Source organism: Opisthorchis viverrini, assembly GCF_000715545.1.
Source record: "Opisthorchis viverrini unplaced genomic scaffold opera_v5_8, whole genome shotgun sequence".
NCBI lineage: Eukaryota > Metazoa > Platyhelminthes > Trematoda > Opisthorchiida > Opisthorchiidae > Opisthorchis > Opisthorchis viverrini.
In genome coordinates, this window is record NW_008751664.1 from 3436016 (window position 1) to 3450287 (window position 14272).

Sequence of the window (14272 nt, forward strand, 5' to 3'; positions counted from 1 at the left end):
CTGACAGTGCTGGATTTATGCACCAATTTATCAGCCCCCGCCTTCAATGCGCAGCTACTTACCCTCTCCCCCAAATCATCGGTAAACGAAACTGCGGCAGCTACAACCACTGTACGACGAGTACGCGGTTATTACAGCTGACAATGATGATGATGGAAAGAGCATTCAAGAGAGGATGCAGATTGGTTACAGAATGAAGTTTGATTGGGAAAACCATCGACACAAGCTGGGAGAACTGCTCTTGCTGGAAGTGATGGGGACTCAAAAAGGAAGGTCCAATCATCGGCAAACTGTTAAGTTATTACTTTCTCAGCAAAAATGACCTAAGGTGGTGCTCATGAAAAACTATGACCTTTTTCTGTGGAATTCAGCTAAGGTGCCACGCTCTGTAAGAAATCCGTATTACTTGCTATACGGATTGTAAATTGTTCAATTTCTATAGTCAGGTAACCAGGTACAAACATAACTGACCGGACATTGTTACGAATCACAAATCGCGCGCATAACCAATGTTTCGTTGGAGTACCTGTCAACTTCCAATCTCGTTAGTATTGACAACGTAATTCTTTAACTCCCACTTTTCGCCAATAGATCTAGATACCTAAACTCTGTTCCGTACTGTCCCCCCTGCATACTGTATAGCTTCCTAAAATGCGATGACCATGATTCGATGAATTCATCCTTTTGTCATAGTTTTGTGTCTTCTGTCATCCCATGAGCTTCTAATAATAACGAAATCCCCAACTTGGTCGTAATAACCCTCCACTACCGGGGGTACGACAACATCTGAGTTCTTTGTATGACGCAGGCTGTTTGGGTAAGTTCAGTTCGGTGACTCCTTGAACGCAGAGAAATTCTTAACGTGAGTATGACCTGTTAACCCCAGTCAGTCTGTTTGGACTGATGCGAACATCGGCCAGATGAAAATTTTGTGTGCCGCAAGATATGTGCTATACAACAGGGATCCTAGCGTACAAGAAAGAACGGAATCGTCCCAAAATGTGTGGTCGCGAAGCGGGAAACAATGCCGGAAAAGTGCATATTTGATGTGCATACAACAGATACGGGTTCAGTAACGACCATTCGGCCTATGATCTATTATTCTGGCACAGTAGGTTCCGTTCTGATTTGTGTCCGTCCTTAATGTACTTTATGAGCATGCTAGAAATGAATTGTTAGTTCAGTTTGAGTACTCGGACGGTTTGCCCATCATAATTTCAGTACTTGTGTGAAAGTAGTAGTATGAACAAAGCTCTGAAGTCAGTGTCTACATCTTCCGGCAATTCGATTCCGTAACCCATAGAAGTAGTCTAGTTGTTCTAGAGCAACAAGTACATACTTCGAATCAGCTGCTTCCTACAGCCTCAACTTGTTCACGGATGGCAAACACCATATTGAATTTTGGCTATTGCGTACCCATAGCTGACATCTTTCGACTGGCTTACCTCACCCATACTTTTGTGCTTCTCCTATCATACGAAACACAGAATAAAAGAGTGATTTTACAGATGTTATTTGTAATGGCCTTTTGCACTATCTGCAGGATTTCGTTTAAATAGCTCAATCAATGCACCTGTTAAACCGTCATTCCGCTGATACTCACTAGTTGTCGCCCAACATGGGTTCCCTTTTGACACCAGCCAATGATTTTTTGGGCGTTATCCCAAAAGTGGATTTGATGTACTGACACTGTTTGCTTTACTCACCATCTTGTAGCAGTCGGCCCACCATAGTCAAATCACCCTCGATAGGATAGGTAGCGACGATTTTAAGTGAATCTTGAGGAATACAGCCACTCAACCTCAGCGGAATGCTGAGCTGAAAACACATTAGAAGTCAACGAATTCGGTAAAACTCCCTGATTTGTTGTAAATAGATAGCTGCGTACGAGAATTTCACGAACAAATGACGGAGAGCGCTGCGGGGGAAATCACAGCCATGGGAATAAATGATGTGGCATAAAATGCTTTCATGTGAAATAATGCAACACGGTCGGTTTTGTCCATTTTGTTTATACAGCTTTTATAGGAGTTTGCTGAATACATGGCTTCGTCGGAGAATGCACTGGTTATAACTCTATGCTTGGTTATCGTATGGTTTATCAAAAAATGAATGCCTGGATCGAGCTGCTTTTAGGCGGTAACAAACCAGTGCTTCCGTGTTGCTAGTTTGTCTTTTTTCTCTGATCACAGCTTAACGTTGCTCTATTCCTTTTAGACGAATCGGACCGGTAAGCTCAACCCATATCGAATCAGATACAGGAGAGAATTCGGACGCTATTCTGTGCACCAATGTCTACAATCCTTACTCAGAAAAGGCTGCACATAAGCGGATTCTTGGCTACACCAAAAAAGATTTGGAAGAATGCTTTCGTGAACTCGATAATGACCCAGCTCGAGAAGGACAGCCACCATTGGATAACGCCGTTTGGGAGCGACTTTGCAAGTATAGAAGGCGAAAGTTTGAAAAGGAAATGCAGGTGAAGAATAATGCGCTAAAATTGGCTGATATAAACGCTTTCGTGCAAGTAAGTCAGTTCCTTATAAATTAATGAGGTTGGCTAGTGAAATTTGATATCAGCAACCACAAAAAGATAGATGTCCATTGTTTAGCAGCATCGAAGAACTGTTCCAGATTGAAATTGGCACGTACTACTTTGGTGCCTGTAAGGCTTGTAAGCTCTTTTAGCAACAGAAGGTAGAGGAAAACTGAGCATAGTGCCTTTTTGTCAATCAGCTGGGAAAAAGTATATGCCGTTAGAAAACGCCTGACTATGCTGTTATTAAAAACGCTAAATCCAGTTGGGTATAATCACAGTCACTCCCTGGAATGGCATTTACTTTTAAAATCATTCACTTTCAAGAAGTGATGACTTACTTGTTTCCTGATTATACGGATTATCGTAGTGTAGGGAGATTTTTGAATTTTTTTTATTGGGATTTCGTCTTGTCACTGGGACCAGTTTATTTTGAGAAGCCGAAAAACACTTTACATCTATAAAGCACTACTCATAAGGTTGCTGAAAATCCATCGACAGCCCACGACCGGTTTTGCCCTTCTCGGGGCGTATCAGGTAGGCGCAGTCCCCGAGTCTCCGTCGACCTTATGTTCTACTTGAACCCAAATTGCACGAAATTAGCGAAACACACTCATTTGCGAACTAATTTGGTTTTTGGAGAGATTCACCTGGAACCCAGCTGAATTCCTCGTTTGTGCTGTTGCCAGTCAACTAAATGTGCTGCACCAGGCCGCCTCATATTTCAGTCGCTACGATATTCGAGATATCGCGATACATGTATAGACGTAATACAATACTCATGTGGTTAGAAACCCATCTACAGCTGGGTTGAGATTCACCAACCCTGCGAATCGCAAGAAACTCTGGCGGGTGATGAACCCGTGAATTTTCGGTTAGTGGTTTGAAAACTTAACCGTTCGACTACGAACGGCTGACCAGCAGTGTGACTAAGTCGCGCTTAGAGACAGAATATAGAGCCACTTATCTTTCATTTAGACAGCACACATAATTCTTAATCACACCTTGACTTTAACCGAGTTCCTTAATGCAGCTGTCACACCGTATTCCTGATTCATTGCTGTGGGCGTTTGTTGAAACACTAGTGGCAATGTAGGTCGTGTGTGGACTGTTGGTGTCGGAAGATTCTCTTCAAGATAATGAGTACCAAATATGAGGCCATTTGAACTGAGTCCGCTTCTTTTTCATATGGTTCGGAATTCGTCCGTTTGTGCGTCTTTCAACGCACCCAGTGTCCAGACTGGCTCCAAAAACTACTCTCTCTAGTATGATGCATTTGCAGTTGAATTAACAGTACTAGGTGGTTGTCAGAGCTCTTATGCGTACATCCAGATATTGAAACACTCAACAATTTCAGTTGTTGACAAATGTAGGCAGACGAGTGTGACAGTTGAACAGAACAATCCATAATGTTGTTGAGAGCTCTTCAAACATTTTGTACGAGTGATTCCGCTGGGATTAAGTCGGGTCTTTTTTTAAAAAACAACTTGGTTTGCAAATAAATCTACGTCGCCAAGAGCAACCCAGTGTTTCATGCCTTACATATCACCAGAAATAAGATCACATTCCGTCTTGACCAACCTGATTTCTTGATCCTCGTTCAACTGAACCACTGTAGAGGATACCAACAGTCCAGATCTACGAAGCTGAAGGCAAAACTGACTAGTTTTCTGAGCTGAAATAGGATTGGACGTGTCAGTCATCCTCACTTAGAATAAAAGTATGGCGAATTGCTTTATTAGGGGCTAAGGTGACCACAGAGTTTGAAGTAAATGAAGAAAGATCAATCCCGAAAGATGTGGAGTCTGTTGGAAGCATAGTGGCTAGTGAAATAGTTTTCATCGATAGGACGTTATCTAGGGCGACGCTACGCTTAGAGATTATTTCGTAAGGCTATCAAAGACTAATAGGCCGAAGGGAACTTCAGTCTTCAAATAAAAGCATGCTTTGCGCCTATTTCTGTTCCTGTAAATAGAAAAAACAATTGTTCAGCTGTAACACTGCCTAGCTGCAAGGCAACTCGAAATAAATATGATGTATGAGATTCTCCCGGGTTGCTTAAGCCTAGAAAAAAGCTGTCAAGTTGCAGTGGTTTGGCATGAACTGCGAACCTTCCGTGAAGTAATTTCGTGTCTCAACCACCGAGAGCTCCTGTTGCTTACTGGCTCACGAACCAGGTCACGGATACCCGGAAAAAGTACGGCATTGAACTTTACCCCATTGATAAATAGTTTTTTGCTAATACGAGATGCAAAAACGAGAAATATTCATCCGGAAATTCATACAATCCATTATTTATTGGATAATATAATATGATATGATATGATATGATATAATATAATATAATATAATATAATATAATATAATATAATATAATATAATATAATATAAATATAAGTTGTGGAGGAAAAGCCTAATACTGATATTAGAAATAGGACATTAGAAACATTCTTAATCAGACAGTGTTATGGAGTCAAACCTCCAGCGAGTTTCTTCCTCTTCATAACATTTTCGCGTCAAACACGGTTGTACGAAGTAATGGTCAATAAACTGGTATTGAACGGTAGCTTCATTTGTGTAACTGAATGTTAAATAACAATCGTGGTAAACATTAGTATATTTGGGCGACGCAAAATTCAGGATAGAAAACATTGCTAGGCTTGAAGTAGTTAGTCTATCATATCACCCATCTCAAGCGCTTTTTCAATTTTCAGCATGAAATGAATTCATTGATTCATATTCGGGTGAAATGACTAATTTCTAGAAGAATCTCGTCACAAGGGGTAATCCGGTAAAACTGCAATTTCAGGTTTCAAATGATAGGAGGGTAAGGGGACACCATGTAAGCTAGGAGACCACTCACCAGTGAGAATTAAACGTCGAGGGCATAAGCTTACTCATAAGGTTGCTGGAAACTCTTCGACAGCCCACGACCTTGTGAGTAGTTTCCTTAATGAAAACATACTGCGACATCTCGAATATCGTGCCAACTGAAACATGAGGCGGCCTGTGGTCAGCACATCCAGTTGTAGAATAGCATAAACGAGAGATTCAGTTGAGTCTCTCGTGAAAACCAAATTGATTTGCAAATGAGTGTATTTCTCAAAAACAGTGCAATTTGGGTTCAAGTAGATCATAAGGTTGACGGAAACTCGGGGACTGCGCCTACCTAATTAGCCCCGAGAAGGACGAAGCCGGTCGTGGGCTGTCGAGGAGTTTTCAGCAAACTTGTGATTAGTTTTCTTCATGAGGGCTATTGGAAGTTTATACGAATTCTTGATTGGTTTCATTTTTCTACTACTATCTGCCAATCACTGAAATTGAATAGCGCCGCGAAGAAGAGCTGCGCGCAGTGCGAGCACGTCGAGAAACACTCATCAACAACCTTAATTCCTCGCTGAAAGACTACCATCGAAATCAAACCGACTTGGAGTTACAACTTTTGGTCAAACAAGGACAGGTTGAAGTGGATTTGGTGGAGGGGAATTTGGTGCGTGATTACAGTGACGCACTACTGATCAACCGTGACCAAGTGGAGGAGTTGAATGCACACATTATTAAATTTGGTGAATATAAGGTCGCACATCTGATCCGGAACAAGGAATTCAAAAGACGTTTTTATCATTTGGAATGGTGAGTTGTCAAACATACATAACTGTGTATCTATGTTTGATGCTCGATTGCATCTTATTTACGTAGCAACAAGCTTGATTAGGACGCAGACGATTTCTACCGGACAGGCTGTCTTCTACGTTGCACGAGGTGCACAAAGTAAATTAGCAAATTGAAAGGTGATTTGCGGACTAAAGAGGCAACATGAACGAACAACTTTTGACGGAGACTACCAGCTCTAATGGTATCCTTTCCGTGCTGAAAAGTCAAGAGGCACAGTACAGCTGTTTCATCCTTATTGGGAGTCATTGTCAGTGCGCATCTCACGAAATTTCGAACCCGCGACCTCCCGGCTAGTAGTCAGAACACCTAACCGGTTGACCGCGAGCAGCGAACCATCAGTGCGAGTCACGTGAAAAACAAGTCGATCAACAGGTAACCACTTGCTGCTGAATCCGTCATTGGATAATGGATAGCGCTATATCCGGTCCAAAGGTGGGCTAATTACATTGCTGATCAGCCGACCGGTTAGGTGCTCAAACTGCTGACCAGAAGTTTGCGGGTTTGAAACCCTTTGGAGTTTTTTGGGATGTGCGGTGTTGGTGAGTCTCAATAAGAATGAAACAGCTGTACAGTGCTTTTCGGCTTTTCAGCATAGATTAGGTTCACGAAATCCCCATTAAAATTCCTCAGCCCCGTCCACACTACCAACGAACTAACGAATTTCTGCCGCTTCTTGGACTGGGACAATGTATCAGATGCAGGTTTCCTACACTGTTAGAAAGCTTACTTTCATGTTAGAGGTTTTATTTTTGCTACTCGTAACAAAGGTCGAATACTCACAACCTCGTGCGATTTGTGCTATAAATGAAGATTTACAAGAAGTTATCATACTGTGATTATCATCTTTCTAGCTCGGTTTGATACAACTTTACATGCTGAAATCTAGCATCAGTTCACATGGCTTGCTAACATAGCTGTGAACACTGTGTACGCCGAGTCCGAAGAAAGTTGCAATAGAGCATCCACTTGTCTAATAGTCTCAGCTGAATAGTCAGATTGGAGATAGAAGGAGACCAATCCAACCAACTATTCATACCAATCACACTTTCTGTCCGCCAATCGCCCATGGTCATTCACACTTGGATATGATAGTCACCCGTAGCAATATACGGTTCTTTTTCACCCCAGAGAACAGCTGACCATGGTCAATATACCGTGACAGCTTTCGTCAGGAGTTAGTTTGACTAGCAAATCCGTCATCTGCTTTAATTCTGATTTCTATGGCATCGCCCTCAGCGAATGGCTTTCACTTCCTTATCCTCCGTTCACTTCGGCGCGTAGTTTGTGTGCTGAAAAATTCAACTGAGTTGCTTTGCAAAACTAGCACTTTGTTTCATCGTCTGCATTTTGTGGATTTTAAAGGAGGTGCGCTAACCCCTTTGTTTATAAGCCTGGGTGTCCCTTAATGGAGGCTGTTTTTATTCCTCCCTTTCATAGGTTCGTAATCACAGGCTAGTAACAGGCTATAAAAGATTCTATTGCTTTACTGAAGCAACTGACTGAATATACACTGCCTCTAAGATGAGATGTTAACTGCTCAGTCTTAAGATCTTGTATAGTCGCAATAGCTAGGATGTCCTTAAAAGAAGCGGTTCTATGAACACAGTGGGCATGTGGGCTGGAAATATTTTGTGCCCAACACGGCGTACCGTAAATTGCAGCTGTTTACCGCTCAGATGGAAAAATTAGCAGACAGTTACTGATAGCAGTATTATTTTCGAAATTTATGGCACGGACACCGAGGAATACATCTGGAGAAGAATGAAGCAGGAAATGATCGGTCCTGAGGATATCAGCCATTCAGGAGGAGCAAGTTGTATGTAATAGATGGAAACTATTGGGATGCAATCGATAAGGCGTCAGATTATCTCAACATTCACGGAACGGAGATGGTCACAGATAAACCCTATGGAGATTCATGTTCGGTAGTTAATGGCACGATAACCTACCGGTGGCTTTTCATCGATTAAGACGTGGGTCGTTAATAAGGAAAATAGTTCATTTAATCGCCTCTTTTAAGTGTGCTTGGTCCCTCCTAACAGGGACCATAACTCAGGAAAATTTGCCAGTAAATTGGACTTTACGATTCTGTGCTAAGTTATCGCCAACACCCACTTTCCAGCTTGGTGAACATTAGTGATTCAAGGTCATTGGGGATTGTCTACAGTCCCATTATCCAGGTACAATCCGCACTGAGCTTTGTAAACTTCTTTAAGTGGCACAAGGGTGTAGTCTCTTACACATCTGTAAGTTCCTTAAAACTGGCTCACAAATTTGATTACAACAGAACTGACTGGATAAAAAAGTTGTGGGAAATTTATTTTTTCAAGTGATCCTGTTTAATACTCTTTCTTTTACAGGGAGCTTCGACGAATGTTAATGCAATATGAAGACGTTCAAACTAAGCTAAACGATATTCGCAAGTTTAAAATCACGAGGGAAGTGCAGAAAGTGAGTATGCTTAGACTAATTCTCACAATCATTCACCATGGTTTTAGTACTTGCAAACGAATGATTACGATGGGATGATAAATGCCCAGGTTGTTACTTTGGAGCATACCATGAACTTAATGCGTCAGGTGAGTTGCATTACAATTTCCTCAGACATTGCTAATTGTTTTTGCATTTAGTTGGATTCTCGGTATTCGTTTTGGCCCCGTTACATGGGATGAACTGAATCGAAACTAACCTCACCATGGATCACGTGTTACGTGATGGTCATGTACATGCTAAGTCTATGTGTCTGTCCTGCACCCTAATTAGAACCCGGGATAAAACTTTGGCCACGTCATTTTCTAAACACAACTTTGATTTCAGTTGAGGATGTCTAAATTTTTTCCAGCAACTGCGAAACGCAAGACGGAGTTAGGTCTTTTTAACTGGGAAACCGAAGTAAGATCAAAGAGCGACTAGCCTGGCTTTCGCATCACAATAATTACCGGTCAACAGAAGGTGCGATTTCGTGTGAGGATCGCAACACATAACTGTTAGTTGGAAAGGAATAAAGGGGCGGAATTTTCTATTTTCGGCCTTTTATCCACGCAGCCCGGCACGGACCCCGATACCGTAGAGGTACCTACTTGAGTTCGTCCGAGTTCCGCTTGTTAAGATCCCGGCACCGCATAATCATTTTCGGTCAATCAGCGGGACACCTGAGTTCGGTAGCCGGAGCGGTCACGCAGTTTTGTCGTGGGTACGGATGATGATATTCTCCTGTTTGTTTTGTGTAGGAGAGACAAAGAACATTCCGGCAGTGTTCTTTTGACACAGCTTATATGTTTGGGTGAAGTTAGTTACACAGTCTCAAATGCTTATCTGTCAACCGTTTTAAAGATGCCTGCGCGCTCAAACGATACTGTTTTGCTGTAAGGCAGTCATTATGTAACTCAGTGTTGGATCGATGCATTTTCTAACATTTAAAATACAAAGACGGTGGAAGAGACAAACCTGGTAAAATAAACGCAACATGTCAAAAAAAACTTGGTGCACTGTCATAAATGTAGTGCAATCACATCCTATACAGTCACAACCAGATTGAAGTTGGTTTCCTAAAACTCACTTCTGGCGCCCAACTGCGGACATGTGATCCGTATGATATCAATCTCCCAGTATACCGCTCTGAAAACTCATCTGATTAAGCCAGAATAAATAACAGAGTTCCAGTACCCAATATTTACTAGCACATCAAACAACCAAACCTATATTGTATTCTCTTGCGGTATCGAAAGTTCAGGATCACGAATCAAAGGGGATATTAGTAAACAGAATGCGGAAAATTAACTCTCAAACTTGTCTCTCAGGCAAATTTGATAGCCTTCTTAACGTAAACTCTTCCCCTCACTTTCCAAGACACATGCAAAAGCTATGGAACAGAAAAGAAGACGTTTGAGACGTTATCAGGAGGTCCAAGGAGAAAAACTGAAAGCAGAAAATGAAAATTTGAAAACCGATCTGAAAGAACTCAATGTGGAGCTTCACGAAACCAAATTCATCCATGATCAAAATCGTAAGTTCAGGCTTCATTCATCCTGGCTGAAGGTGGCAAACTGGTTGACAACTCAGGATGATACTTGTGGTGATTGGCTTGAAGAGAAGGGTGGGACTGTTCAAATGTGCCTTTATTCACCTCCTAAATGTGCTCTATAGGTGACTTGCTATGATTAACTAGGTAAATTTCGTACAATTATGTCAATTAAGTTCCATAATTCACGTGGTATTACAGCACTACGAGTCAAGTTTCGCATTCCTGTGGGAAATGAAACTTTCCAGGGAAAATAAATATATCAGTGGCTAAACGAAGCAAGAATCCTTGTACCACTTGATGTTTGTTTCATCATGAGTAATGCCATTACCTTACAACCACAGAGATTTGCTTTCAACCACCTCCTATTTTGTAGGCTGCGTTGGTACAAAGCGACCCACAGGACCTCCAAGATACAAATTGCTGGTGCAACAACAGAGACTGATGCAGTTGGCCAACGAGCAAGCCAAAGAAATCAAAACCCTGCGCAAACAATTAGCACAGCTGCAAGAGCAAAAGAAGCTTCTCCGATGAAGCGGCTACTAGAGATTCAACTGGCCCATCATCCCAAAGGCGATATGGCGGGGAAAGTCGCATATTCTTTAATATCCCGAATGCACTGAAGAAACCTTCTCTCTCAAATGTGATAACTACGTATACAATATAGTAACGAGTTTGACTATGTCTTATTTGGCGAGGACGGGAAATAAAACCGGACCGAGAGTGAAACGGCGTATTCAGATTATACTTAGATGACAGTTTGCACTGTAAAAAATGTGAACAGAGGCAAGGCCACTCGCACGATAATGCATGGCCTAATTTAAGCTTGCTGGAAAATTTGAGAAGAATAAAATTCGATTGGCTAAACAACTGACGTATGGTATGTTGCCCTCTTATTTTAGTGCACTCTGTTTGTTACGTGTGTCTGTGGCCATCACCAATATCTCCAGCTTGATCCGGGTACACTGCCACATGCTAATTTATGCTTGTCCAATGCAACCGATAAGCGGAATACTTCGATTCAGTGTAGCTGAAACATTCCTTCACGAGTTGGACAAAGCTCTCATGTGTCATCGAAAAATGTTGGCATAAATAATAAAACATCGCCCGAGCAGTTAGAAAATGCCGAAGACATCTCCAAAGGTGGGCTGAGAGATATCCTGTACCGTACAGGTTTTTGCTCTGTATCTACTCCTACATTACTGACTGCCTGATACGCTAACTACTTACCGGAGAAACAAAGTCCCCATCAGATGTGAGCACTTCGTTCAGATGTAGCACCCAGTCGGTGCCCAAATACCATACCGCCAGAAAGATGCACGAGAACTGGGACACTGCCAGGTTGCCAAAACCTAGACAGAGAATGTGAGCACTTACATGAAAGTGACTAACCACAATGTGGAGTATGCAATTAGAATAGCAAAACAGTTGCGAGCTCATGGAGGATTATATCACCTGCTGAAGCGCCAGACACGTTGGAGACGAGTAGAACTAGTTAACTTTCGAAACTGTTAATTTCCGCAACAGCTCACTTGAAGATATTGGTGTCATCCAACCTTCTCATGCCACTCACAAAAGCAAAATTAAGTGTTTGAATTTGTCGCCCAAGCAGATTCTGAGGCGAACTATGCTGTATATTCGGTTACGACGGAGCGTACAGGAGTCTGATGTTGATACTAAGACAGATTGCGAGAGCTTATGTCGATGAGCTGATGTTCCGTTAGAAAAGAGAGTCGTTTCTTGTTTAGTGAGCCTAGCTAACTGAAAAGCTTTGCTTAAGCGTTGAAATCTTGCGGATCTAGCTTTTATTTGTACGGGAGTAGGAGGGGTCATACAAGTCGCACAACCGAAGAAGTAACATGAGCTGTCATTTTGGACTATCAGCAATTTCAAAATCATTTCTTGTGAAGTTTGTTGATAAATTCCTGCACCTCCCATCAACACTAGATAAACCTCACTGTTCCAGTGAGTTTCATCCAGGCGAGGATGTGATTCAACGTAACCCAGATAAATTCAAGTGAGAAGCTGTCTATCTGGCTTCCAAATGGTGGGTTCAGCCCTGCCGGCGATAAATAAATCCAAAGCTTGGACCTAATTATTAACGAAAGGCTAGTGATGCTACTCAAGAAACTACCCACTTCTGTCGTCACTTTGAAAATCAGTAAGTTTCAGCACTTTATAGTGCATCATCCAGTGTTGGAGCTGAGTGCAAACGTTGTTTTTATCATCATCATCATCATCATCATCATCATCATCTGTGAGAACAGCATACTTATCGTACGGTGGTTATGACTGCCACAGTTTCGTTCACCGATGACTTGGAAAGCTGGGGTAGGTAGCTGAACTGATGACTGGACACGCTTTGGCTAATGCAGTTTGGAATCGCAATTGTATGCGTATCATTAAGGATAAATCAGGTGTGCCGCGCTGCTCGATTTAAGGCTTGGTCAACAGAGAGGGACACAATCCATAATGGTATTGATATACGAATCACGATTTTCAGTTCGGATCAACCTTAAGTTTATCAACTTGGCAAGTATACCTTGAAAATGGATTCAGCCATTAATATTTGATGGTCAACGTATGGGTAACCTTCTCCTGATGCTTGACTGTGAGGGAGAATACTGATGTGCATGGAAGTCCCTGGAAAGACTAATCCTTTCTCAAGTTATATTTACTTTCCATTAGTGTGGTACAACTTAAAATGTACTCCTTTCGTCTTCATCTCAATTATAACAGTTAATAGGACTTTTCCCACACGCTTCTGCCTCCTGTAGGCTACTGTCTGTTTGTGGTGACAGTTATTTCATTAACGAATTTCCCTCAGGGAGAACCATAAATCTGTGCCCAAATCACGTCCAGTTCTTTTTTTTTCTGAACAACTTCTCCAAGGCGACACTGGTCATGAAGACAAGTAAATCCCCACCCCCTACATAGGCACGGGTGAAATCGTCACGTTCCTTCTTCAGCATCAAGAAGTCCAATGTACAGTACTGCTGGAAAAAACGGTTGTTGGTGGTTTTCTTCCAGAATCCCCATCCATTCAGCCACGTGGCATACGTCAAGTGTGTCTTCCTATCCCACCAAAGAACGATAGGTTGAGAGTCGGAGATGGGAAGGACGCGTGCAAGTAGACACACCTACAGAAAGCAGCAATTCCAGTTGATCAAAAATTCATATGACAATCAATCTTCCGTACAAATACTAACCTATAGAGAAAGACCAAAACTTGTTCACATTCGGATTGCTTAAGTCTCTGCCTCCGCTGTTCAGATCTACTGGAATGACAGACATATCGTCCCCTACGTTTTAACGATCTGAGGAAAACTGCGATAGGAGGCTATGGCTCACCACTCGGTCTGCATCCCTGTGTGCGCGTGCGTGCGTGCACAACTTAAACCAACCATAGAAATTAAATATTCATGGGAGCAATGAGGTGGGACGGTGGAAGGTGTGTGGAAGTGCGCACGTGTATATGCGCCCCTTAGAACCGGTTCGCATCCTACCTACGCCTGTTTTGTGTCGAAAAAGGAGGGAGGAACACGCAATTTGTGTGTTTATTATGAGAATTGGCATGACTCCCTGATGTCCGTGACAAGTAGTTCTCAAGAATCTGCCTGACGAATCTGGAGTGTTGGAGTTATATACTCATTTGCAAATTGACTGGAGACTCAACTGAAATGCGGATGCATCCCTTCTCTCTCTCTGAATCTCTCAACTGATTCCACTGCACAAAGTCATCATTTTTCCAGTTGGAACAACATTCAAGATACCGGAGTATTGTTCTTGACATAACATTATGAGTTTTCATCAGACTTGTAATTATTCATGCGCCAATAAAACTGCAAACAGGCTACTCTGATGATACGTTTTGTTCAATCAGTCTGTGGTCAGTTAGGAAACTGTCTTACATAATGTTGTGTTTGCTTTTGAAGACTTGTCTCATTCGGCTCATCCTAACTAGTCTTCTAAGTAGACCTAATAAGCATCAAGACACGAGCATGAAAGCGGCCCCACTGTGAGGTCAGTTTGGTACGGTT

At 42.1% G+C, this 14272-nt stretch overlaps 2 protein-coding genes across 2 annotated transcripts in view; one reads left to right on the forward strand and one right to left on the reverse strand.

The window, feature by feature from the left end:
• The window catches only part of T265_12647 (hypothetical protein), a gene marked incomplete at both ends in the record, with an annotated part of 53833 nt that extends 42934 nt beyond the window's left edge, over positions 1-10899 (forward strand). Inside the window, 6 exons of the mRNA XM_009164729.1 lie at positions 2218-2527; positions 5865-6169; positions 8572-8662; positions 8710-8790; positions 10061-10217; positions 10609-10899. Of these exons, the coding sequence (XP_009162993.1) occupies positions 2218-2527; positions 5865-6169; positions 8572-8662; positions 8710-8790; positions 10061-10217; positions 10609-10766 (1102 nt within the window). The remainder of the gene's footprint in view (positions 1-2217; positions 2528-5864; positions 6170-8571; positions 8663-8709; positions 8791-10060; positions 10218-10608) is intronic.
• Positions 1-14272, reverse strand: part of T265_00823 (hypothetical protein) — a gene marked incomplete at both ends in the record, with an annotated part of 51354 nt that overhangs the window by 29326 nt on the left and 7756 nt on the right. The gene's annotated exons all lie outside the window — the stretch shown is intronic.